This window comes from Aedes aegypti, chromosome 3 (assembly GCF_002204515.2).
Source record: "Aedes aegypti strain LVP_AGWG chromosome 3, AaegL5.0 Primary Assembly, whole genome shotgun sequence".
NCBI classification, from domain to species: Eukaryota; Metazoa; Arthropoda; class Insecta; order Diptera; family Culicidae; genus Aedes; species Aedes aegypti.
Genome location: NC_035109.1, coordinates 78,078,667 through 78,102,982, shown reverse-complemented (window position 1 = coordinate 78,102,982; position 24,316 = coordinate 78,078,667). Strand labels below are relative to the sequence as shown.

The 24,316-nt window shown below is 37.5% G+C and overlaps 1 protein-coding gene across 1 annotated transcript; it reads left to right on the top strand.

Moving 5' to 3' along the window:
• Positions 1-3,495: 3,495 nt before the first annotated feature.
• On the top strand, positions 3,496-24,067 carry LOC23687683 (hypoxia up-regulated protein 1). Its single transcript, XM_011494866.2, has 3 exons — positions 3,496-3,800; positions 3,857-4,202; positions 21,132-24,067. Exons 2-3 carry the CDS (start codon positions 3,859-3,861, stop codon positions 23,563-23,565), a joined length of 2,778 nt encoding a protein of 925 aa, XP_011493168.2. The 5' UTR covers positions 3,496-3,800; positions 3,857-3,858; the 3' UTR covers positions 23,566-24,067.
• The last annotated feature ends 249 nt before the right edge of the window (positions 24,068-24,316 follow it).

Genomic DNA, 24,316 nt, shown 5'->3' with positions numbered 1-24,316 from the left:
TCAGTCAAGATGTTATTGCTTTACGTTTCTGTAATAAACGTTAATTTGCGAAAAATTAAAATAATTCTGCTAACAATACGATACTCACGTGGCCTTCGTGATAATTTTTTGAAGCGTGTACCACAAATGTTGCGTAATTCGTTGCATACAAATACCAATACGTGCAACAGTTAGCCAAACTGTTAGAAAAAAATAACATATAGTAAAACACGCTTGTGATAGTGAGTAATCAAAATATAAGCACGAAACCATTCCGCAGACTGTTGTTTCCAATTTCTGTTGAGTTTTCATTATATATTGTTCAACACTATTTGGACTCTACCAGATACTGTTACTGTTTGGTATGGGCTGCTCAAATAGCTTTAAATAGTTTCTAGCCGTAAGATTCATATTGTTCGACATAAAATCAACTGTTTGTGAAACGTTCACCGTACCAGTTAAAACAAAGTTAATGTTTGGAATTCATGACCAATTGTATTTTTCTATGCGGGCCGTGCACCCCCGCTAATTTGAACGATACCTCATGCAAACCATCTGGGTTCATATTTAATATGAATATCTAGTCACCCTAGAAACGTGTTTCTGGTTACCTCTTTCACTGTTTTGTTTTGATTCTGCGTTCCGTTCCACAGCGTTCCATCTCACTTCACTCCGTTCCATGAGCTAAATGACGTTTGAACCATTTTTATTGTGCTCTGCAAGATAAATCCACGTAATGCGATTATCTGAAAATGTCGATATACCGTCGCAGTGATAATGAAAATTACCAAATGTTTCAGATTTAGCAAATTTGATACATTTGCGTCCTTGAAGAACGAAAAAAATCCAAGCCTACTTGAATTTTGACATTGCGTTTGAATTGCGCGCATATCTTCTGCGCGTTACCGCCGCCGCTGAATGTGGATTTAAAATGAGCGCCGCAATAATCTGAACGATGTGCAAATTAGCGGGGTACAAATTAAAAAGTGTTCAGATTAAATGTGGTCAAACGAACGGAGGTACCCGGTACGCGGTTTTCCGCAGAGGAAAATAACAACTGCGGTCTTGCTCCTTTTTAACTTCATTCTTGAGGGAGGTTACATTGCTGTTGTTCCTTTCCTGGACCATTCGCCACGTGGAATGGGGCTCTGCACTGTTTTGATTTTGTATGAGCTTTTGACGTTTACTGGCCTTGTTGTTTACTAATTTCATGAAGGAGTGAAAGAGAGCGAATGATTTTTGTGCAGAGCCCAATAGGGCAATATTCAAAACTGAAGAGGCATGGGATCGTTCAAATATTACGTAACACAACAATGGGAGGGAGGGGGTCTTACATAGTGGGCCGTATGAATAAAATGTAGTAAAGTTGAGTTTACTACATGCTCGGTAGTAAACGCTATATGTGGAACACGAGTGGAACATGTTTGTGTCATTTTCCTTTCTACACCTTTCGAACATACTACAAACAACGCATTGCTATGAATAAAGGTAGCATTTACGTTAGCTTCAGAGGTTGCTACACATGCTTTGATTTTGCGGGATTGAATGGAATAATTTACTTTTGAGTAAAAATCATGGAAAAACGATATGAGTTTTTATATTTCGGAAGGTATTTTGAGTTTTGCTTAGGAATTCTGAGGTTACGAAAACATTTGCCCCGCTAATGCTGATATTCCGGTAAGATTACCGGCAGTAGCAATTTGTAATATCCGTGTGAATTCTGGCATTACGATAATTATGTTATTTTCTAGAAATTTTAGGATGTCGGTAGGAATTCAGATATTTATAATGTAATTCTGAATTTTACGTGTAAATTCTGACATCTCAGATTTCCTTTTGAATTCCGGAATTCCTGTAGGAACTTTGAGTTTCCGATAGGCATGTCGGATTTTTTATGATAATTCTGGAAGTTTGAATACCATTCTAGGAATATTGCGGAAATATTAGGAATCTGGTAAAAACTCTAGAATTGGGGTGGGAATGGGATTCTGAATATTAATCTCTTGGAATTCTTTGGGTATCTTTGAGACGGTATTTCTGTAAGAATCTATGAGATTGCGGTGGGATTCCTGCGAATTATTGTGTGAATATTTGTAATTCTGAAAATTTATCTTTGTAATTATTGTAAAAACCTTTAATATTCCGTTGATCACCAGTTCCGTTGGAATTTCAAAGCAAAGCTTTAATATAAACGTTTTGAATGTCGGTAAATATTTTATAGATTTCAATGGGATTTTTTGTGAAATCGATAAGAATTTTAATAATTTCAAAGGGAACCCTGGTGTTTAAGGGGAGATCCTCATTGAATTCTAACGACTACCAATGGAATCACTACAATTCCCATAAAAATTTCGACATTCTAAGTTCTAGACATTCCAAGGATACTATTAGAAACCCCACCAAAATAACGAGAATATCACAGAAACACTTAGAACATCCGGAATTCAACATGCTGTTAAGAAAACACACGGGGAGCATCAAAATTCTACCACGATTTCACCAGAATCTCAGTACTGATGCTAGAAAATATGTGGTTCCAAATTTGATAGCTGTAATCTCAAGATCTCTTCATTGATGTTAAGCTAGTATTTTAAAAATCATCAATCACTGGCGTTGGCGAATGCCGAAAACCACCCAGAAAATTCTTTGATGTACCATCATCATAAAATCATAGACATAAACAGAATACCAGACTAATCGCAAAATTACACTATAAATCTTGTCAAATAACAGCACCTTCATGATTTGTGCAAATTGTCGCGTAATCGATTAGATTCCATGCATTTTCTTCATATGCATGATTGTATTAATTTTAAGCGTCACACTGAATAGATTGTTCTTTACGTGCAGAATCACTCTGAACTCTGAATGGAAATTTCTTAACGTGCAGCTTCAGTCACTGCTCATGTTCGAAAGTAAAAGTACTACATGTTCGAAAAGTTTTTTATTCATACCAAAAGTGTAGTAAACTTTGTGGATTTTGTTTTTGAGTATAGATGCTACATGTAGTAAAGTTCAACGATTTTTATTCATACGACCCAGTGTTACGGTCCATACAAAAATTTAAAATTTTCCGTGCAAAAGCTGTTACGTGGGGTGGGGGGTAGAGGGTCTAGAATTGGCAAATTTTGCGTTACGTTATATTTGAATGAACCCCAATAAGAGGGCTGTGACATAATTTGTGTAACATCCCAAACTTGAAATCAACAAAAATCTGTACATCTGGCATCCCTGGACGAAAGACACATCAGCTGGTTGCGCTGATCGTTCCGTTTTCATCTTCGTTTCCCATTTTGCAAGACCGGAATTTTGACAGATCGAAACCGCGACAGGCGACAGACAGACACCAAGCACAAAAGAAACACGCAGCAGTATGCGCCGCCGCCATCTTTTCGAATCCAACATGTTCTAAGCAACCGTTGGATACTCAAATGCTTTTCAATGCGGATACTCAATTGATCTTGGCTACTGTCAAACCCATTAGGCGGGATAGGGGTTGCCATATACGTGGAAACACGTCAGTAGTTCGGATCGGTGACCAAGCTGGCGGCCCTCGAGGAGAGTGCTTCGTTTCGGGAACGTTTTTACCGTGCCGCAGGTGCCAATCTCCACTAGTGGTATCTATCCCATTGGGGAATCGGTAAATCCAATTGCATCAGCGTGTTTTGTGTGCGGATCAATAAACGAAAAGAAGCAGTGCTCTACGTGTCGTTTCGTGGGGGAAGTTTTGGTGTGGGGAAAATTTTACTCTAAAAGTGAAAGTAGTAAAATTTACGTTTCTTTTTCGTCTTACTCTCGACGGTTCCGGTTCCAGGCTTCAGGTACGGTTTTATTCTGTTACTGATTCGATTGAAATTCATTCTTTTTATATGCTTAGTGATGAGGCGACAAAATTGGTTTGGGGGAGGAAGCTCCTGTTTGCTGTTGGCCACGGTAGCCTTCCTCGCTTTGCTGAACCCGACCAATGGGGCTGCTGTCATGTCGGTGGATTTGGGCAGCGAGTGGATGAAGATTGGCGTCGTGTCGCCGGGAGTTCCGATGGAGATTGCCCTGAACAAGGAATCGAAGCGGAAAACGCCGACCACGATTGCGTTCCGGAATGGGGACCGGCTGATTGGGGAAGATGCCCAAACTCTGGGGGTTCGCTTCCCGGCCAACAACTACGGGTATCTGATCGATTTACTCGGCAAAACGGTCGATCATCCGATGGTGCAGCTGTACAGGTGAGTGCGGTTTGGGACGGGATGGGAAAGTTATTTAGGTCGATCAGAATCGAATTTTTGAAACAGCATATTGAATTTAAATGTCAGGCAAATTAAGTTTTCTTTTTTTTTATCAAATCTGTTCTGTGGATACGATTGTTCGATTATGGAATTTTGGGTCTCGCAAAAATTAGAAATCGAAAGCTTGGATAATTGCTACAATAATTATCTGTTCATCGAAACACCTTATCGTCGGATTCGAGACCCCTGGCATGATTAGGGTGAAATATGGCGAAATCCAAACATGGCTGTCATAATTGTCGGCTTGTTGGCTCACGATTTCAAAGGCACTAAACTGGAGAACTAGTTGGCAAACGTATCTGATCTTCTTGTTAGTGCACAAAGCCTAAATCAAAAGTGCACTGTGTTGCATGGTTTCTTCGAGCGATTAATGCCTTTGAAGTTTTAGTGCAAGTTTGATTCCAAACTGTTTCATCTTAAGAGCATAGATCTGAAAGCAGCCTTCCAGTCTGAATTTTATTCGATTGATCTCTTGCTGGTGGTAATCAGTCGATCAATTTTCAGGTTGAATGACTTCTTGATATTTTTTGGATTTATGCTATTGAAGATTTCAGATGTGTCTTTGATAATCTTCACTTAATTAATAATTATTATTAATTTTTACAAAAAAAATTAAACGAATCTTCAGCAGTGCTATACCAGCAAGCAGTACTATACTGATTGAGTATGTGTTCAATTCATAAAACAAAATCTCATGCAAAGAAACTGTATTTTTTAAGTTTGACAAAATATGTGCGTACAGCGCTCTCAAATGTAAAACAATCATATTACATTACTGAACGAGTGTTAGTTTTGTAAAGTGTAATAAAACCAGAAAGATTTGCGTCCCACATGTACATAATTGTGCGAAGATAATTTATTCTTTTTGAACAAACTTTTTAAATATATTTAATATGAGCATTCCAGTTCAGTTTAGAATCAAACCACATATCAAGATATTTACATTCATCAACTTGTTAATTTTCAATACCATTTTATTATAAATCAATTATAGAAGTCGAATATTTCGTCGAAAATATTATGTATTTTGTTTTTTGAAAAGAAAAAAATCTAAGCAATTCAGCTTGCATGGCAATTTATTTGCTGTATTTGCCTCAGAATTCAAACTTCATGTGTATAACAATACTTATCAACAAAGTTCATAATACTTCCGATGCTCAAAAGTTTTTTTTTGTTGGTTTAGAAAAGTATTGTATTTTGCCATATAAGAGAAGTGAAGAATTTCGTATGGAGACTGCAAGCATGTTGAAAAATCGATTTAAGGTGAAACAGTTTGGAATCAACTTCTATTGCACTAAAACTTCAAAGCCACAAATCTCGCGAAGAAAACATCCCACAACAGTGCACTTTTGATTTTGGCTTTGTGCACTAGCAGAAAGCTTAAAATAAGAAGATCAGGAACGTTTGCCAACTATTTCTCCAGTTTTGTGCCAGTTGAAAACGTGAGTAGGGGAACAAGACGGCCATTGTGCCGGCCATCTTTGGATTCCGAGATGTTTCACCTTAACCTCAATTAAATCGTGCAATTGCAATCATATTATATCTAAAATGAAAGTTAAAGTCCTATTTTGCATGCTTGGTAGATTAGATAATTGTTTATTTTTGATAAATCATTGTTTAAATTGTATGTGAACATCAATGCAACCAGTGCTTTATACAACTTTGGCAAACTGTAGCTAAAAATATTAACGTTCTGGAACATTTTTTTAGAACGGCATTAGATTCAACATCCCAAATCTACTAGATACCATGACCCCACAGTTATGGATCAAATAGTGTGGAGTCCAACCTATAAAATTCAATAAAACGACATAGAAAACGTAAAATTGTAATTTAAAAGCACGAATCGAATCGTTTCAAATTAAAACTTCGGTTAGTAAACTGTATTAAGTGTAATATTTGCATAGGATTGCATAAAAAATAAAAATTGTGTCGGTTCCTGAAAACCATATTATGGATCAATTTTCATATTATGGATCACATTGTGACATATTACGGATCAGTGCGCAAAATCAAGAGATTTTCAACTCAATGCATCTGTATTGCATGGTATGGCGAAAGTTAACAATGTGTCATATATTACTGCAAAAAATAGCAGTGTTAGAGCTGGAAACAAGGGTAAAATGCCCTTTTTTTGTGATACTGTATTGTAGTAACTGAGACATGAACTGTTTCCGCTCCACACCAAAGTTTCCCCCCATTTTTGTCTGCTAAAATATGAAATTTACAAACCTTGATGTTTTATTAGTTTTATCCTTAGTGTTATTGTCTGAAAATGTCGAATCCAATGCATAAAATAGCAGAAATCTACATTCTTTGGAAGTGATCCATAACCGTGGTAAACAATCATTTCCTGGTCCATATTATGGATCACTAGTTAGAAGTGCTAATATTCGGTGTTTTGAATAAAAAATCATGTAAAATGTTTTCCAATGATGAATTCATACTAAATCGAAGCGAACGAGCATAAAACATGCTATAACATTTGAATTTTACCACCTGTGGGAGCTTATGAATGCTGACGGCACTTCTTACAGAAAACGACCATATAATGATAGCTGTGTGGTACCAACTAAACATTTGTCAAAAACACCGTTATTTAGCGGTTGAATATTGTGCTTAACATTACAAATGGCAGAAGACAAATAGTATAACATGGGAAAAATATGTTTTACGTCAACGTTTATGTTTTGAGCGAGTTATCCGATGTTGAACGCCAAAGTGATCCGTCACTGTGGGTGATCCGTAACTGTGTGGGCATGGTACACATAATTTGATTCTTGAGATACCCAAAAATTATTTTTTTTGTTACGCTGTGATACATGTACAATAAAGGGCTTACACTAGATCCCTGTGTTAGATTGAAATAACTATAACGAATTATTTTTGGATTTCCCATCATTATAAAAAATCATGATTTTGAAAGAAAATGCTTACATAATTTGATATTAAATTTGGAATTTTCAATTACTGTATGATAACACAACATCCTGCTTTTTATTGAATGAAAGATGAATTTGTGAAGCTAAAAGTGCAACACAATCACGAGTACCTCGACCTCTTCTAAATCCAAATTGAGAAGATTATATATCGAAAGTAGAAGAAGTTTTGCTTCATTATTATTAAGTAAAATAAATTTAATGTTGTCAATATCTGGAGCAGTATTTTTGGTTATTGATAAAGCCATGTCAAATTCTGCTAATGAAAATGGATTACAAAGTTCAGGAAAGGAATTGATTGAATTAGTTTTGAATATTCTAAAATAGTAGGTGGAGAAGAATTATTATTTCCTAAATTACTTGCTACGGGCTATAAAGTTGAAAGTGAAGTCTCTCTGTCCATATTTTCAACAAAATTTTTCCAATAATTTCTATTTTTAAATTTGGTAAGTCTGGTAAACTGTGCTTCAGTCTTGCAATAAAAAAATCATTTCTGGAGCCTGACCTGCAAAAAAGTTTGAAGGCTTCCGATTTGTTTGGAATTGGAATATATGAATTGACAATATTGATTTATGCAATAGAAACAAGATCAGAAAATTTTATCCAATTCACATTTTTTCAAAGGTCGGGAGTAAAAGCTTCATAAAATATTTCACCGGTTCATAATTATAATCAAAACAAGCATTGTAGTATTATGTAGAGATGTACCGAATAGTTGAGAAGTTATGATTCGGCCGAATAATGACTCAATATTCGGCCGAATAAAACCGTTAATTGCGGTCGAATAACACCTAGTTTTTAAATAGGGATAGCTTCCACGGTGAAGAATTGATCGGAATGATCATTTTAAGCTTTTGAAACCGTGTGAAGAAAAAACAAAAGTCAAAAGCTCTGAGGATTTATATTTCTAAAGTAAGGGATTTGTATCTTTTTATTGCAGTTTTGATCCATTTAACTTTTTAAGGAACTAGGTTAATACGTCGCTTTATTTCTCATCCTGGAAGTGCTTCATATTAATAAGAGCAAATACATCGCATAGGGTCGGTGTTCCCTTAGTAGACAGTCCCCTATATTCGCACTAGTAGCTTTTTACGACCATTTTTCTATAAATCGTTTCAAAATATTTTTTGACATGAATGTCAGGAGTTATTTATCTAAGTACCAATGATTCACAGCTCAATTTTGTTCAAGAAATGATTTTTTGCTTAAAATTCTAGCTCCCTTGCACCTATAGTACACCTACTGTTCCTATAGTAGAGAAACTTTGTTTTTTTTTTGAATAAACATACGATTTTGATTTTTTTTTGTTTTGCCTACGCCGTAAAGCTATTGGAACAGGAATTAGAAATAGTGCTACTATAGTCACATGTGTTCCTATAGGCACAAGCGATAATAAATGCAAAAGTTTGAATTTTCGTTGTTTCCATATTTTTTACAAAACCAAGGTGAAAAGCACTTTCAGTTTACGTAAAAATAATGCCACAATACAATCCATGCAAGATGAGTGAAATATTGAATGGCTTGTATATTGAGCAGCATCGCAATGCCGTAGAACGGAAAAAATCTCACATTTTTAAACATTTAGTATCAAACTCCATCCATGGAATCCACCAAAGGGAAAATTTGATGTATTATCACTTGAATAAATTAATCGTTTTTTTTATTTTCCTTCGTATGAAACATAATGTTTTGTTACAATTTTATTTTTTTTTGTTATTATTCGGATGAATAACAGATTTCATTATTCGGCAGACCGAATATTCGGCAAAATCAAAATAATCGAGATATTCGGCCCGAATATTCGGCTCGATTATTCGGCCGACCGAATATTCGGTACATCTCTAGTATTATGTATCGTAAAATGGGGTATTAAGTTCAACTCAAATGTCAAGCGTCTCCTAGCATGTTTATAATTGAACAAAAGCCAACAACAATGATGACGATTCTATGATGGATTTCTGAAATAATCATGAAAATGTGTGCTTTTTGACGAAAATGTATAATAACCAAGCCAAAAGTATATCGAAATATATGACGACTTAAGTCGAATCAGTTTAGTAACTTATAAAAAGTGGAATAGGTTATCCCTTAACACCCCACTTATTTTCAAAAAGAGTTGTAACCTGTACACAGTTTTCTAAAGTTTTTGTCTGTGTTGTGATCTCAATTACTTATCTTCAGAGTTACTCACATATTTTTATCAGCATTATTCCATAGTCTTAAAGATAAATGTATACGAACAAAATTGTATCGAAACTTTTACAATATATGGAGTCTGTAAAAGTTTATATTAATAAACTAACTCTATCATATAATGCAGCTCACAATCCTCCAAACAAATCAAGCATTTCAGATGACTGGTATCGACTCCTAACGTTTCTGTGACTTGTCGAACTTGACAGAGAAGTTCAATCCCTCAAAACCACATGTGTCCTTAACACCCCATTTTAAGTAAATCCTATACGACTTCTACCTTCGATGAGATGGGGCAGTGGCCCCCTCAAGTCTGATGGCTATTTACGCCCATGTTGATATATGTAGTCAGTCTAAGCTAAGCTAAGCTAAAAGGATTTGGGTCTGATCGATGTTCAGGCTTTATTCATAAGATGCGATTCTGGAATTAAACTAATGGTCTTCTGCACCAAAATGCCTTTGATCCGCATAACATAAATCCGAGTTTCAAGATCCTGAATTAACCGTCGAATAATCCACTACCCCTCATCCTATTACTCAACACAGTCTTCTATTTTCTAGTCTGAATAGAAATAGTACTGAATAGATAGTACATCTTGTGTTACAGAATATGAAGTCAGGATGAATGGATGATGATATAGAATAGTTACAATATGTAAAAATATAAGATATTTTGTATTTGGAAGTGAAGAAAAACGATTTTATTTTTACTTTTCAAACGTTTAGGATTAAAAAATAGCGTAAAAACCTAAAATTGTACTTCTTGGATTTTCAAAGAAGTTCATTCAAGACAAAAAAGCCTAGAAATTTACAGTCCTAAAGATGACGCGAGGACCTATGGTCGAAAAGAAAGAAATATTTTCCCAAAAGGTTGTTAAATCTAATAAGGTCGGAGGGTATATTACATTATTATTATTATTATTATTATTATTATCTCGTAATTGCTGTCGTTGCATATCCGCTGTCGGTCCTGGAGCAGTGGGTGCAGGTGAATCACGAGTTACTGTGCACGTGCTGTAGCCTTAGGTGCAGGAGTCTCATTGCTTGCAAGCACACGGGAGCGCTGTACATTGTGAGACCTTTTTTGGTGCGCCTGATTTTTTTGTGATGTGTCTCACTGCGGTCTCATGCGCTTATGTCACATGTGCTGTTTAAAATTTAGCGCAATAATTGAAGTGATTACAAAAGTTTTCAATGAGGATCGAAATTGTAACTCTTGGATCGCGAGTCTTCGACCATATCATGTAGGTCATCTAGACACCTGCATAATAAGGCGAAAATAGTTGTAGAGGCTATTCGTAACTAAGCAGTTGTTTCACACCCTGGATACCGAAGGCGAGCCGTAGCGCCGAGCAGCGCATGAGACGAGTCTCCCCGAGAGCACATCACGTAGCGCGCGCTTTTAGAATTTTCGTGAGCCTCCGTCTAGCGCAGCACACTAGGATTCCGATGAGCCGAGAGACGGTTTGGTTGGAGGCTCGTCAGTACATTTGTGTGCTCCTGAGAAATATGTAACTCTAATCACGACTCTCACTCGTGATCGGTGCATCCAGCCCAACAGAACTCCTTCTCGACGTATCGCTCGATCTTGTCCCCTCCTCTCCTATTTCCCTCTGCACTTTCAGCTTGATGTACTCCACTTCTGCAGCGGTGAGCATATTATGAGATATAATTGCACGCTGCCGTGTGTACAGCTTGTTCAAGTCAAGCTGGCGCGCAAAGCGAGGAAATCGCTCGTTGAACATCTCCAGCATCCCTGATCTGCCAGACATGTCCGTCTCCATCCTTGTGCAGACATAGTAGCAGCCAGTGGCGCGGGAAGTGGGTAGGACAGGTAGGACATGCACTACGCACAAAAACACCTGGGTAGGACAGTCAAAGGAGTGTCCTACCCACGATTCAACGAAAAAAAAACAAGGTCAACAGAATGTATGGAAAATAAATTAACATATTTATCATCTGTTCAATATACATACAAACTCGATCAACGTCGTTCTTATTCGTATGGAGTATGGAAAACACGATAAGGGTTTTCATGGTAGTCTCATGGCTAGTAAAACGTGACATAGTTTGTGCATGACCCCCAACAGTTCTGGCTCGTGAGAAGAACAATTGAGAGTAGCTTTAGTGAAAATCCTGGAAAACTTATTGTAAGAATTACTACAAGAAACTTCTTTAATCGTTAGAATAACAAATTCCACTATGGCATCTTGATGATTTTCAGCACAATTTCTATAGAACTCCCAAAGTACAGTCTTTAAAAGTTCTTGGTTGGTTCAGAAATTGCTAGAAGTAGTTCTTAGCTAATTCCTGACAAATGATTTGATCAACTGATATTTTGTGGCATCATACATAAAAAGGTTTAGAGCATATTACGACGATTTTTGAAAGATTTTTATTTAAAAATTGTTGAAGAAATTCTAGCGAAATATTTTATATTTTATGGAATTTCGGTCAGGTTTTGGTGTTTGGTCAGGTTAGTCTACTTTTGTCAAATTTGTTTAATAAAATTGATTTTAATAGGATATAAATATGAAGGATATTCATATTTATTTTATATGAATGGTAAAAAAACTGATCCAAAGACTGACAACAATGAATGATCCTAAAGACAGTACTGCTAGTATGTTTCTTTTAAGAGACTTGTATCCATTTTAAGGTGAAGGTGAATCAAAGCCAAAGTTCAAATTTTCAAGAGCACGTATCTGGAGAACCAAACATCCGTTTGAGCTGAAAACCTAAATGGTCTCTAAATTCTCTTTTTGCCTCATTATGTTGCAAAATTGTATAAGCTCCAAAGAAACCTTCAGAGATTTTAGTGGAATCAACAGGCCCTTCAAGAATTTCGTCTCAGATTCCGCGAGGAAAAGCGTCAGGAATCAACATAGTCATTTTATTTAGAATACTTTCAGAGTCTCCTACAGAGGGAGATTTCTTTTCCACTTCTCCCATTTTTTTTCAAAGGATGCTTAGCGGCATTTCTCCAGAATTTATTCCAGGAAATTCTTAAAAACTTCAAAGGTTACTAAATTTAGTAAATTTCTCATTTTTTCAAAACTATCCTAGAATTTCCTCCTAATATTTTTTTACTAATCCTTGAACCGAATTCTCCAGTTGTTATTCTTGGATATCTTCCAAAGATTTTAACAAAATTTCTTCCGAGGAAATCCACAAAAGTTAATTCCATAGTGTTTGAAAAAATAGCTTAAGGTTTTTCTTTCAAGAAACCTTCCGCCTTTTCATGTGGATTCCTTCAAGAATTCGTCTACTTTTCCTCCCAGAAATTTAAAATTCCTTGGGGTGTTCTTCGAACAAATTTATTTTTTTCTTAGAATTGTCCAGCATTTCATCCAAGTATTACGCCTGCAGTTTTACCGAACATTACTTTAAAAATTTCTCAAACATTCCCATGCAATCTTCAAAAGCTTATTTATATTTTTACACCTGTTTTTTTTCAATAAGTCCATACATTTCTGTAGATTCCACAAAATTCTGTCCAATGTTTTTCGAGAAATTTCTCTAGGAAATACTGCGGAATTAAACCGAGATTCGATTCATTCTTTTTCGTTTATCTTAGCAAATTATCTAAAAAATCTTCTAGAAATTCCTCAAGAGTTCAGGATTTATTTCAGAGATCCTTGTTCATTAGGGTGACTTTAAAATTATCCAAGTTTTATCAGAGGTTATTCTAGAATTTTCTTTGGAAATACCTCATGGATTTATTTTTCAAAAAAAAAAAAATCCATGGATTTCCCTGGAAACGTTCCAGGATGAATTCATGAAAAAATTCAAGATTTGAGAAAATATCAAAGAATCTCTAGATGAATTTCTGTCGAAATCTTAGATGGAATCTCTGGAGGAATTGCAGAAGGTCAAGGTATCTTTAAAGAAATCTCTACTTGTAATCTTGTATAAAAATGAAAACCAATTTTAAAGGAAATCCCTAGAAATTTCTGGAGAAGTTATTGATTGAATTTTAGAAGACTAGGAATCTTGGAGGATGTCCTAAGGAAATCGATGATTGAATCACTGGTTAAAATGTTTGGAGAAGTTAGGACTTTCTTGAAACATTCCTAAAACAATTGGAGGAATTTCGATGATTTTTGAAATAATCTTTGGAGAAATTCCATTCAATTTATGTGGTTCACCTTGGGAAAATCCGGGTAAATTTTTTGAGTTGTCTCAAAAAAAAACTTTAGGAGAAATTCCCTAGGAAAATTCGTGGAGGAATACCTTGTAAAATTATCACTAAAAAACTCCTTTAAAAATTTTCGGAGCAATATCTGAGCATTCGGGCAAATACCTGAATAAATTCTGATGAAATTCCTAGATAAAATCATGAAAAAAACACATACAAGTGTTACTTGTCGTAATGTCACAAAGAATTCTGCTCTGATACTATGAAGAATCAAACTCTTATCTCCTGGCTGCTTTCAGGTTTCGTTTTGTTTTTTTTTTTTGCTTCCTTTTGGGCTGTTTTAACGGCAATTGTTTTGAAAACTTAGCCACTACCAGCCCTTTATAGTCATTTAGCTGTCTTTGTCTTGTTGTAACGACTGGCATGAAAGTGAGGAGGTTAGAATTAAAGAGCTGTCAAAGACAAAAACCTAGTTGAAGAAAATCTACTTTGAAGTTTTTTTTCAGCATTTTTTCATTTCATTCAAGTTAAATGGGAGTCAAAAAAAAACAAACCAGTCTTCTACGAATTGTTTGATTTTTTCTGTTGAGTGGGAAAATTACCGGAGAATATCTCTAGAATGTTTAAAATTTTCATCAACTCAACTCAAAACCGACCAAAATGTCACTTACATCCTTTTTCGTTTGATTCTTTCAAGTAAAGTTACTTTCAATTTCCAGTCCAGGGTTATAATTGGTTTTAGCTTCACTGTGAACAAAATATTTGCCAATCGTGGACGCGCCTCTGGTAGCAGCGAATCACATACATATTCATCTCTCTCGTCCACATGATCCGCTGCCGTCGGCCGCCTGCCAACGTGAGTGACTGCCCGAGCAAAGTTGGTTAACAAACAAATAACACTTTTTGTTACCAGGTTATCAAATTTTTGATAACCTGATATGTTTTCAGTTTGGATGAATAAACAGGCAACATAACATAATTGAGAACACAAATTTGATCTATCAATATCACAAGGATAACTTTTTTTATTATCACTATGATCAACTTGAAAACTGATCCTGTAACGCAAATATTGATTGTCGATAACATATTTTGTTATCAATTGGTTATTATCATCGATCAATGATAACTGAAATTCTAAATTATTTGATAACAAATTGAGTTATCATGCAGGTATTTTCAGCCATCGTTTGTATGTGCTGCTTCCTTATAATGCAGAATTTTCAAGAGTTCTGTTCCAGTAAAGTATGAGTAACAACAACATTTTTATTATCTCAACAGAAAAATAACATCGCTTCTTCTATATCGTTCTAAACAAACAAAAATCAATACAGAAATTTCCGCGGAACATTTCTACAAGTAAGGGATTAAAATCAACAGTTCAACAAAGATTAGTAGTAAAGGTTGGATGAAGCGACGATGTGCTTCAATTGTTAGCAACAGTTTAAAATTCACATGAAAGATAATCAAAAAAGCATTATATGCTAATCATCTAGAAGCGTTAGCAATAATCCGAGTCATCAAACGTCCTGCACCTCTGTAGCACGTATTGGCCGTTGCTGCGTCATCACCTAGAAACAAACGTCGATCATAAAGGCGTCCTAAAATTAGAAAATATATCAATAAAAATACAAAACCAAATTGCATGTGTATTTACTTTTTATCCATTTGACTTTCACAGGATCCAATTTTCTTTCGACGACCTGATGGGTTATTTGATGTACGCCCTGTTACTGAGCGCCCAACAAAACCTTCTGGGAAGAGCTTCATCATGACAAATTTGAGAAAGAGATAATCTTTATCGCTAGCTTCGTGAGACATTCGCTGTAATGTTTCACTGTCCAGAAAACCTTCTTCTTCTTCTTTGAAAGGCTTATCAGGCGTTGGTAGAAGCTTAGACGTCAGAGAATCCTGTAGCTTGGCGTTTTGAGCCTCCAGCTTGGCGTTCTTGAGTAGCAAGGTTTCCTTCTCCTTCTGGAGACACTCCGACAATTTGATGTATTTCTCAAGCTCCTCAAATTTTCCACACGAACATACTGTAAAACACACATGTTTATAATAAAAATCATAGATGCAGAGCTACTTGAGCACTTTCATGATTCACTTTGGCATGGGTTTTTTTCTTGGCCGAATTGTCAAAAACTTAGCAATAAGTAGTCCTTCAATACGACACATATTGTGGCTAAATATGCACTCATAAGCTTAAAAAAACACTGTCGAAGTGAATCAAAAGTGCCAAGAATAGAATCCGGGCGTAGAACATACAAAATAATTTCAATAATTACCTGGCTGAGCGTTCAAAATGACTACATCAGGTGTTCCATTAGCAACATTGGTGCTTTCGTAGAGCGATTCGATGTGCACAATCTGAATTGTGCTGTCCGGATTACTGTCACTGGGTTCGCATGGGACTGCTGGAACTTCCCAGTCTTGGAGAAGATTCTCGATGGATTTCTTGCGACGATAGGTTCGGGGAATTTGCGAAGCGATGGTCCAAGACGGTTGTTCAATCATATCCACGTCTTCGTCGTCAGAATATCTTCCAAAATTGTACGCAGGCGTTGTCACCGTTTCCTTACCGGATGATTCCGACGGGATATCGATAAGTTGTTCCTCCGTTGCATCACCGTCTTTTCTGTGTATTGGCTGTTCCAATTGTTCATGCTACATGAAAAATATTGTTTTGGTGTTAGATATGGGGGAGATTTGAGTAAATTTTCTAACATTATTGAGGTTATGTTTACCTTCAGCTCTGGTAGTGATTGCACGACAAAATCTGCATTTTTGTTGGATGCCTTTTTCAAAACACGCTTCTTGGCAACATTTAATCTTTTGCGTGCCATTTTTTTGTATTTTACCGAGTATTTCTTTATATATACTACCGAATTCTTACGTAAAAACTGCTGCGAACGCGAGAAAACAACACGAGTTAACTGCGGCAAACGAAAACTGACAGCGGGTAAACAAAAAGCATCGGTGTCGGCGCACAATAGGTAAAACTGGTGAAATAATCGGACAAAATTGAAAATTACAATAAATTATCGATAATAAATTATTCTTCAAATCTGTTATGTTTTGTTTTTTTTTTATTAAATTAATATTTGTGGAACTATTTTCTAAATTTGTTTTCGTTACGAATTGAGTAACACTAGTAAAAATGTTGAGTTTGGAGTAAAATTATGCATTTGATTTTTGCCTACTGAATGTTTCAGTATGCGGTATGCTAGTGCGTTTAAGGTAGTACTGCATTATTGCCAATAAAATATTTTAAATCGCTTTCGTATGTAAACCCTCTTCATTAATAACTAGTCAAGCAATTTTATTCGCGTTTTATTAATCCTGAAACTTTTAATAATTATATAACCTTAACATATAAATTAATTTATGCTTATAAACATACGTTAGAAAAACGGCTAGAGCCTTTGCTCACGTATCACCTTAAATGAAGTGTTTTTGTGTGAATGACCCACTTTAAATCTTGTAAAAATCTTTAAATTTGGCACGGTTATTTTTGTAAATTTTCAAGAATTCGAGAGTAAAAATAGAAGTATCAATATGAGTGATCGGCGCAATAAACGACATTATTTTATATGCAACGAGTTTCAAAACAAAAAATATTTACAAAAGGTACGTTTTCCTAACGAACATCAAGAATCAAATTTAAACTACTTTGTTGTCTTTTAGAGAAAAAAGCCTAAGGCAGATTTCATCTCCCAACCTGAGTTAAGTTGTACTAGGCCTGCCCAATTGGGAGCTCCCACAGCACCTGAACCTCTTGTTCAGAATCTAACTGGACAAGATGTTAACGAAATTGATTCTGAAAGTATTCCACGTTCTGGTTCCTCAAACACATCCGAGAATTTGAGTGTAGAATATTGGAATGATGATGGAAACGAGACAAATAATTCTGAGAGTACTTATCAGTCATCTGATACTGACGACTATGAATTTGAGAGTGAAGCTACTACAGATGATTTTCTTGAAACAAATCAAGCAGAATGTTTCAATTTCAGCAAGGTAGGTTTTGTCTCGCACATGGCGTTAATAAAAATATCACGCAACCTTCAGCTGATTAAACGACGCTCGGAACTTGAATCAAATTTGCAATATAAACCTACTATAAAAATAAAGTATATGACCAGGGAGCAAAAAATGCAGTGCATCGTTTCGTCAGAAGAATGTCGCGTGAAGTTTTGTGCGTTCACGTTATTCCAAAAACGTTATGTTTGTTTATGTACAAAATATTACAACGTATTTTTCTTTGAATGTTTCAGATACTTCCAGATAGAAACCCCACAATGAAATTTGATTCAGATCTGACCAAAGAAGAAGCTCGCTATATGATTCTGAACTATTATATTAAGCATCACCTAACGCAGAAAGCTTTAGTAGATCTGCTTAAAACGATAAACTTAATGACAGGCTCTAAATTATTTCCAGAATGTTTTGAAACATTCATGGCTTCTTTTCCTAATCCACATAAGTTTTCCAGGGTGTATTATTGCACTGAATGTCAATGTGGAATGGGAAAATCAGTTCCAGAGAAGCAAGCTGTTTGCCCCATTCCTGAATGTGGTGGTGACAAATTTGATTTTTTCATTACTATTCCCATTGAACATCAATTACGGGAAACAGTCATCAAATACCGCAAGGAAATAACGGATTATGAGGCTCTTATTGCAAGCGAGGCCATAAGTGATATCAATAAAGGAGAAGTGGTTAAGGAAATTAAAACAAAAGTCAGTGGAAAAATCATAACTTTGTCAGTGAATACAGATGGAGCTGCAGCATACCGGTGGAATATCAATAAGCCATGCTACCCCATATTTGTCGTCATCAACAATTTGCCACCACGTATTCGATTTGATAAGAACAATTTGTTAATGGCCGCTATATGGTTAACCAAAGGCGAGCCAAACATGCCGCTTTTCTTCAAGGAGTTTTGTGAAGAAATGGTAAAAATGGGTAATGGATTCACTATAGATTCTGACGTCTACACCGTATTGACTATACAAAACTGCTTGGATTCTGTTGCTAGACCCAAGCTTCAAAATTCTACACAGTTCAATGGAAAATTTGGTTGTTCTGTCTGCTACCATGAGGGTAAAGTAGTTAATGGAAATCAAATACGATATCCATTTAGATCGAGTGAAAACAGACAACATTGCGAAACACGTCGCCTGATGATAGAGGCTCATAACACTGGTTTGCCCCTAAAAGGAATAAAAGGGCTATCGGTGTTTCTATCCATACCACATTTTGATGTAGTGAGAGGTAATATATTCTTTAAAATGTTTGACAATCACTCAAGAAATTTTCCTCTTTATTTTTAAGGCTTTCCACCCGACTACATGCATTCGGTTTTGTTGGGTGTTGTTAAACAACTATGGGAGCTTTTCACTGCATCGTCCAATCACACCAAGCCTCATTACATTGGACAACAGTTGACCGTAGTTGAAAGCAGAATGGTGGCCATCAGAACTCCGAGTTCATTTTCGCGATATCCGGGAAAAATCGAGGACATGAAAAAAAATAAAGCGAGTGACTGGGAGAATATGCTGTTCCACTATTTTTATCCTTGTACTGTTGGTATTCTGCCAAAAAAGTATTTGGATCATTTCATGCTACTTTCCACTTGTATATTCGAACTACTTGATCTACATTTAACTCAGAAAACTATTGACAAAGTGAAAAAACAACTGAAGGATTTTGTTCGCAAATTTCAAGTTTTGTATGGAGAAGAGAATATGTGCTTCAATGTTCACGTGCTGACTCACCTAGCTGATAGTGCAAGGGATTTTGGAGCATTGTGGAACTCTTCACTGTACCCATATGAAAATGGGAACGGAATGATTTTGGGATTCAGGACCGGTAATAATCATCCAGTTATTCAAATAACTAACAAATTTATATTGAATCGTATTTGCCACAATGTTTCCTTTTCGGAAAATGAACTGATCAAAACGTGGCTCTCACAACTGTGGAGCTCTAAGCCAATATACCATTTGAAGTTTGTTAATGAATCATTATATGAGCTACCTGATACGTTGAAAATTGACGATGAAGTGTCGGAACGAGAATTCAGTCACCATGTAAAATTCACTTATGAAGGCGTTCACTATTGTACTCGGGAGAGTTGTGATAAGTTAGGCTACGACGATTCTTTTGTAAAAATTGGTTCAGATTTTTTCCAAGTTGAAAATGTGCTAGTCGATCGAAACGATCAAATCTACATCATTGGCAAGAAATTAAATGTTATCGAAATCTATAACAACATGTACTCGTATAAAAATAGTGCTGAGTATCATCTGAAGCCAATCAAAAACAATATTCGTCCTTGTGTTAGTGTTTCGATACTCAAAGGAAATATCGTTGTAAATTACATTTCGACTTGCAAGCCCAACACACAAATAAATTAGGAAAGTATGTTGTAAAAATATCGATGAAAAAATAAATAAATCCATAGACGACGAATTGTGTTTTTTCTTTGATAACATTTGATAACAAAATCAGTTTTCATTTTACACATTGAGTTGATAACACAAAAAAAACAAAGGGATTACTAGATAACGCAAATAGTTATTATGATGTTATCCTGTTGTTATTCTACTTTGCTCAGGTGACGTCTATCAGCCACAGCAACATCGGTAGGTGCAGCATGGCCTTGTTGATTTCTGCTGCTGCCGTTTCTGTTTCGCGTTCGCGGTACGGGTTGTGCCCGTTGACTGGAAGGCCGCTCTTGCACATTATCCTCTTCCAGCCGCTGGCCGCTCGATCTATCCCCCGTCCCAGGACCAGCTCCAGTAGGGGCTCCCTTTCTCGGGCGATCGCATTCTTCTATTCCTCATTGATCGTGTCTCCATTGCTGGGTTTGCTTTCATTCCCGGAAGCTACGGGTTCTGCATTGGCATTTCCTCCAATTACAGTGCTTAATAGCTTGGTTCAAGCGCCGCTGCTCGCCGAGGGTGGTTTTACATGGACGCCCAGGATATTTTACCTCAAGCTCCCACCTACTCAAGATGGTGGTTTTTCATGGACTCCCAGGAGTTATGTTGCTTATTATTATTATTATTATTATTATTATTATTATTTTTATTAGGGCTTAGGTTAGTGCTTACATCCGCGGTTTCAAAGCAAAGCTCTGCTGAAGGTGTCTGGCTCCGATTCCTGATCGGTCCAAGATCCTTTTCATACTTCCTGGGCATAGAGTACCATTATACCTGCCGTACGATATACGAATGCTAAAATGACAACTTAAACATAGAAAGCTCGCAGTTAATAACTGTGAAAGTGTTCATTGAGTACCAGTCTCTATCCCAGTGGAAACACGATGCCAAGAAGAAGAAGAATATTGTGTCAATGTTGTTTAAAGTTCATTCCATCAAAATGTATGGATTTTTGTGAATAAATTTCCCATCTTGCACAAAAACTGTACGTGTTATGAAAATTCAACCCATCAAAATCTATTGCAAATGGTCAGTGTAAAAAAATCTTTTTTCGAGTGTAATTAGTCACCGATTTGGTGGACTAATAAGTTTTTGAATTACTTCTCTTAACCTTACCAACAATTCAATAATTCATCTTTTTCTCTCCTTGCAGAAAACGTTTCCCATACTACGACATCATCGAGGACCCAACGCGCAAAACGGTCGTGTTCAAAAATGGAGACGAACAGTACACCATCGAAGAGCTGATCGCCCAGCTGCTCCAGGTTGCCAAAGGATATGCCGAGGATTCCACCGGCCAATCCATCACCGAGTGCGTAATCGTCGTGCCCGGATTCTTCGGACAAGCCGAACGCCAAGCGCTGGTTTCCGCTGCCAAGTTGGCGAACCTGAAGGTGCTGCAACTGATCAACGACTACACGGCCGTCGGTCTCAACTATGGCATCTTCCGGCGGAAGGAATTCAACGAAACTGCTCAATACTTTGTGTTTTACGATATGGGAGCGTACAAAACGACCGCATCAGTAATCAGTTACCAGCTGGTGAAGGACAAGGCCACGAAGGAAATTCTGCCGGTTGTGCAGGTTTTGGGAGTTGGTTACGATCGCACCCTCGGTGGGTTGGAAATGCAAGTTCGATTGAGGGATTACCTAGGTCAACAGTTCAACAAAATGGGCAAAACCAAAACCGATGTCTTCACGAACCCAAGAGCGATGGCGAAGCTATTCAAGGAAGCTGGCAGGTTGAAGAACGTGCTGAGTGCTAACACCGAACACTACGCTCAGATTGAGGGTCTACTGGACGAACAGGATTTCCGACTGCTGGTCACTCGGGATCAGTTCGAGGAGCTGTGCAAGGATTTGTTCGCAAGAATCACAGCACCCATCGACCGAGCCCTATCGCTGTCTGGGCTAACACTGGACATTGTCAACCAGGTTGTTCTGTTCGGTGGAAACACACGAGTTCCTAAAGTTCAGGAGATCTTGAAGGCGCACATCAAGCAGGAACTGGCGAAGAACTTGAATGCCGATGAAGCGGCCTGCATGGGTGCCGTCTACAGAGCAGCAGATTTGGCCACCGGTTTCAAGGTGAAAAAGTTCGTCGTCAAGGACGCAGTTCTTTTCCCAATTCAGGTCGCATTCGCTCGCGAAGGCGAAAGCGGTCAATCCCGATTAGTTCGAAGAACGTTGTTCGGAGCAATGAATGCCTATCCACAGAAGAAGGTAATCACTTTCAACAAGCATACTGACGATTTCGACTTTGCTGTTGATTACGCTGATTTGGAGTCCGTTGTTGGAAAGGCTGAGATTGAAAACTTGGGCTCGTTGAATCTTACCAAAGTGAGCCTGACGAAAGTGGCCAAGAAAGCAAATGCCCACAAAGCAGATAATGTTGAATCCAAAGGAATCAAGGCCCATTTCATGCTGGATGATTCTGGTTTGTTCTCATTAGCCAACGTTGAATTGGTTTTTGAGAAAACTGTGGTAGAAGAAGATGAGAGTACTCTGCAAAAGCTAGGCAACACTATAAGCAAGCTGTTCTCCGGAGATTCCAAAGAAGACGCCACCACTGAAGGAGATAAAGAAGCGGAGAAGACATCCAGCGAGGAAAAATCGAACGATGCCACCAAAGCTGAAAATTCAACTCTATCAGGAGATAGCGAAGCAGCCAAGAACAAGACTGAAAAACCGAAGATCGTGACTATCAAAGAGGAAATCCCATCCCGTGTCGAGGTGCTGTACATTTCACCATTGGAAGGATCGCAATATGAAGCCTCGATCAAGAAAATCAAGGCCCTGAACGACATTGAAGAGTCGAAGAAGCGTCGCGAGACAGCTTTGAATGCTCTGGAAAGCTTTGTCATCGATGCCCAAGTCAAGCTGGACGAGGAAGAATATTCTTCGTGCGCCACTCAGGAGGAAGCCGACTCGATTCGGAAGCACTGCTCGGAAGTTTCCGAATGGTTGTACGAAGACGGATCGGACGCTGATGCCGAAACGTATGAAAAGAAGTTGGATGAGCTGCAAACTGCCGCAAATGTGGTTTATGCTCGGCATTGGGAGCACAAGGAACGGCCGGAAGCTTTGAGTGCCTTGAAGAAGATGATTGAAGGTGCCGATGGATTCTTGGATAAGGCACGTAACTTCACCAAGGAAGGAAACCCCGAAAAGGACGTATTTACCCAAGTAGAAATCGACACATTGGAGCGAGTGATCAAAGAAACAATCGAGTGGGAAAAAGTCGAAGTGGCTGAACAGAAAAAGATTGCTCGCAATCAACCCGTCCGCTTGACGGTCAAGGACATCACCGACAAGATGGCCCTGTTGGATCGTGAAGTTAAGTATTTAGTAAATAAATTGAAACTGTGGCGACCAAAGGTCAAGCCAACCCCGCCACCCAAGGTGGAAAAGAATACCAGTAAGGAAGAAGAGCAGAATACGGAAGAAATTGTAGCCGAGGAAGAACAGGTGATTGAAGAAACGCCAAAGCAAAGCGAAGAAGAGGCTAGTGAAGAGCCGAATGTTGATGAAATCAAACCCAGTAAAACTGAAGAGTCCAGCGAAGACGATCAGCATACCGAGCTATAAAACAAGGCGGCTCCTGGTAAATAGGGTAGCACAAACTCATCCATTCTTCACTTCACAATATCCTTGGTTAGTATTTATTTCAAAAGCATCCTGTTGCTGAGCATACCTTCCACCATGTTCCGTAACCCTGCCTTTTTGATCATGTGGCCCTCTTCTCAAACATCTTGAGAAGAGAGTATTGCATTTTGATTTCCTTGGGTTGGTTTTAAAAATCAGCATTCCAAAGTGTGATGCTTTTCCCGATCATATTTTGTGATACGATCACGTCGGAATCACACACACAATCTGCCACAAGGCGACAACGCGACGTAGACGACAATGGCTTAAGTGCAGCAGTTTTGTATATTGAATCAAAGCTGACAAGACAATTCGATAGGCTGATAAACTAGGTAAGCTAAACTAATTGCAGTGAACTCTGTCCGGAGAGGACATGAAATGATTGTTAAACCAAATTGTGACAGAATATTAACTTAACAAAGGGACAATGCGATTCCTCTGGAAACGGCTGTTGTGTATGCGTTGTGATTTTCTTCGAAATGCGTCCCTGGCTGATACAACCTACTCCGCCCCAATTTGCTTGATAATGAATTTGGACTAGAAACAGGGTGAACCGAAAAACCTGGAATTATCAGGGAATTTTATTCAACCTGGGAAAAACCTGGAATTCTCAGGGAATTTCGATCACTATCAGGGAAAACATTTTGAGGCAGTAATTCTGATTCTATAACATTCCCCAGAAAACCATTCCCTC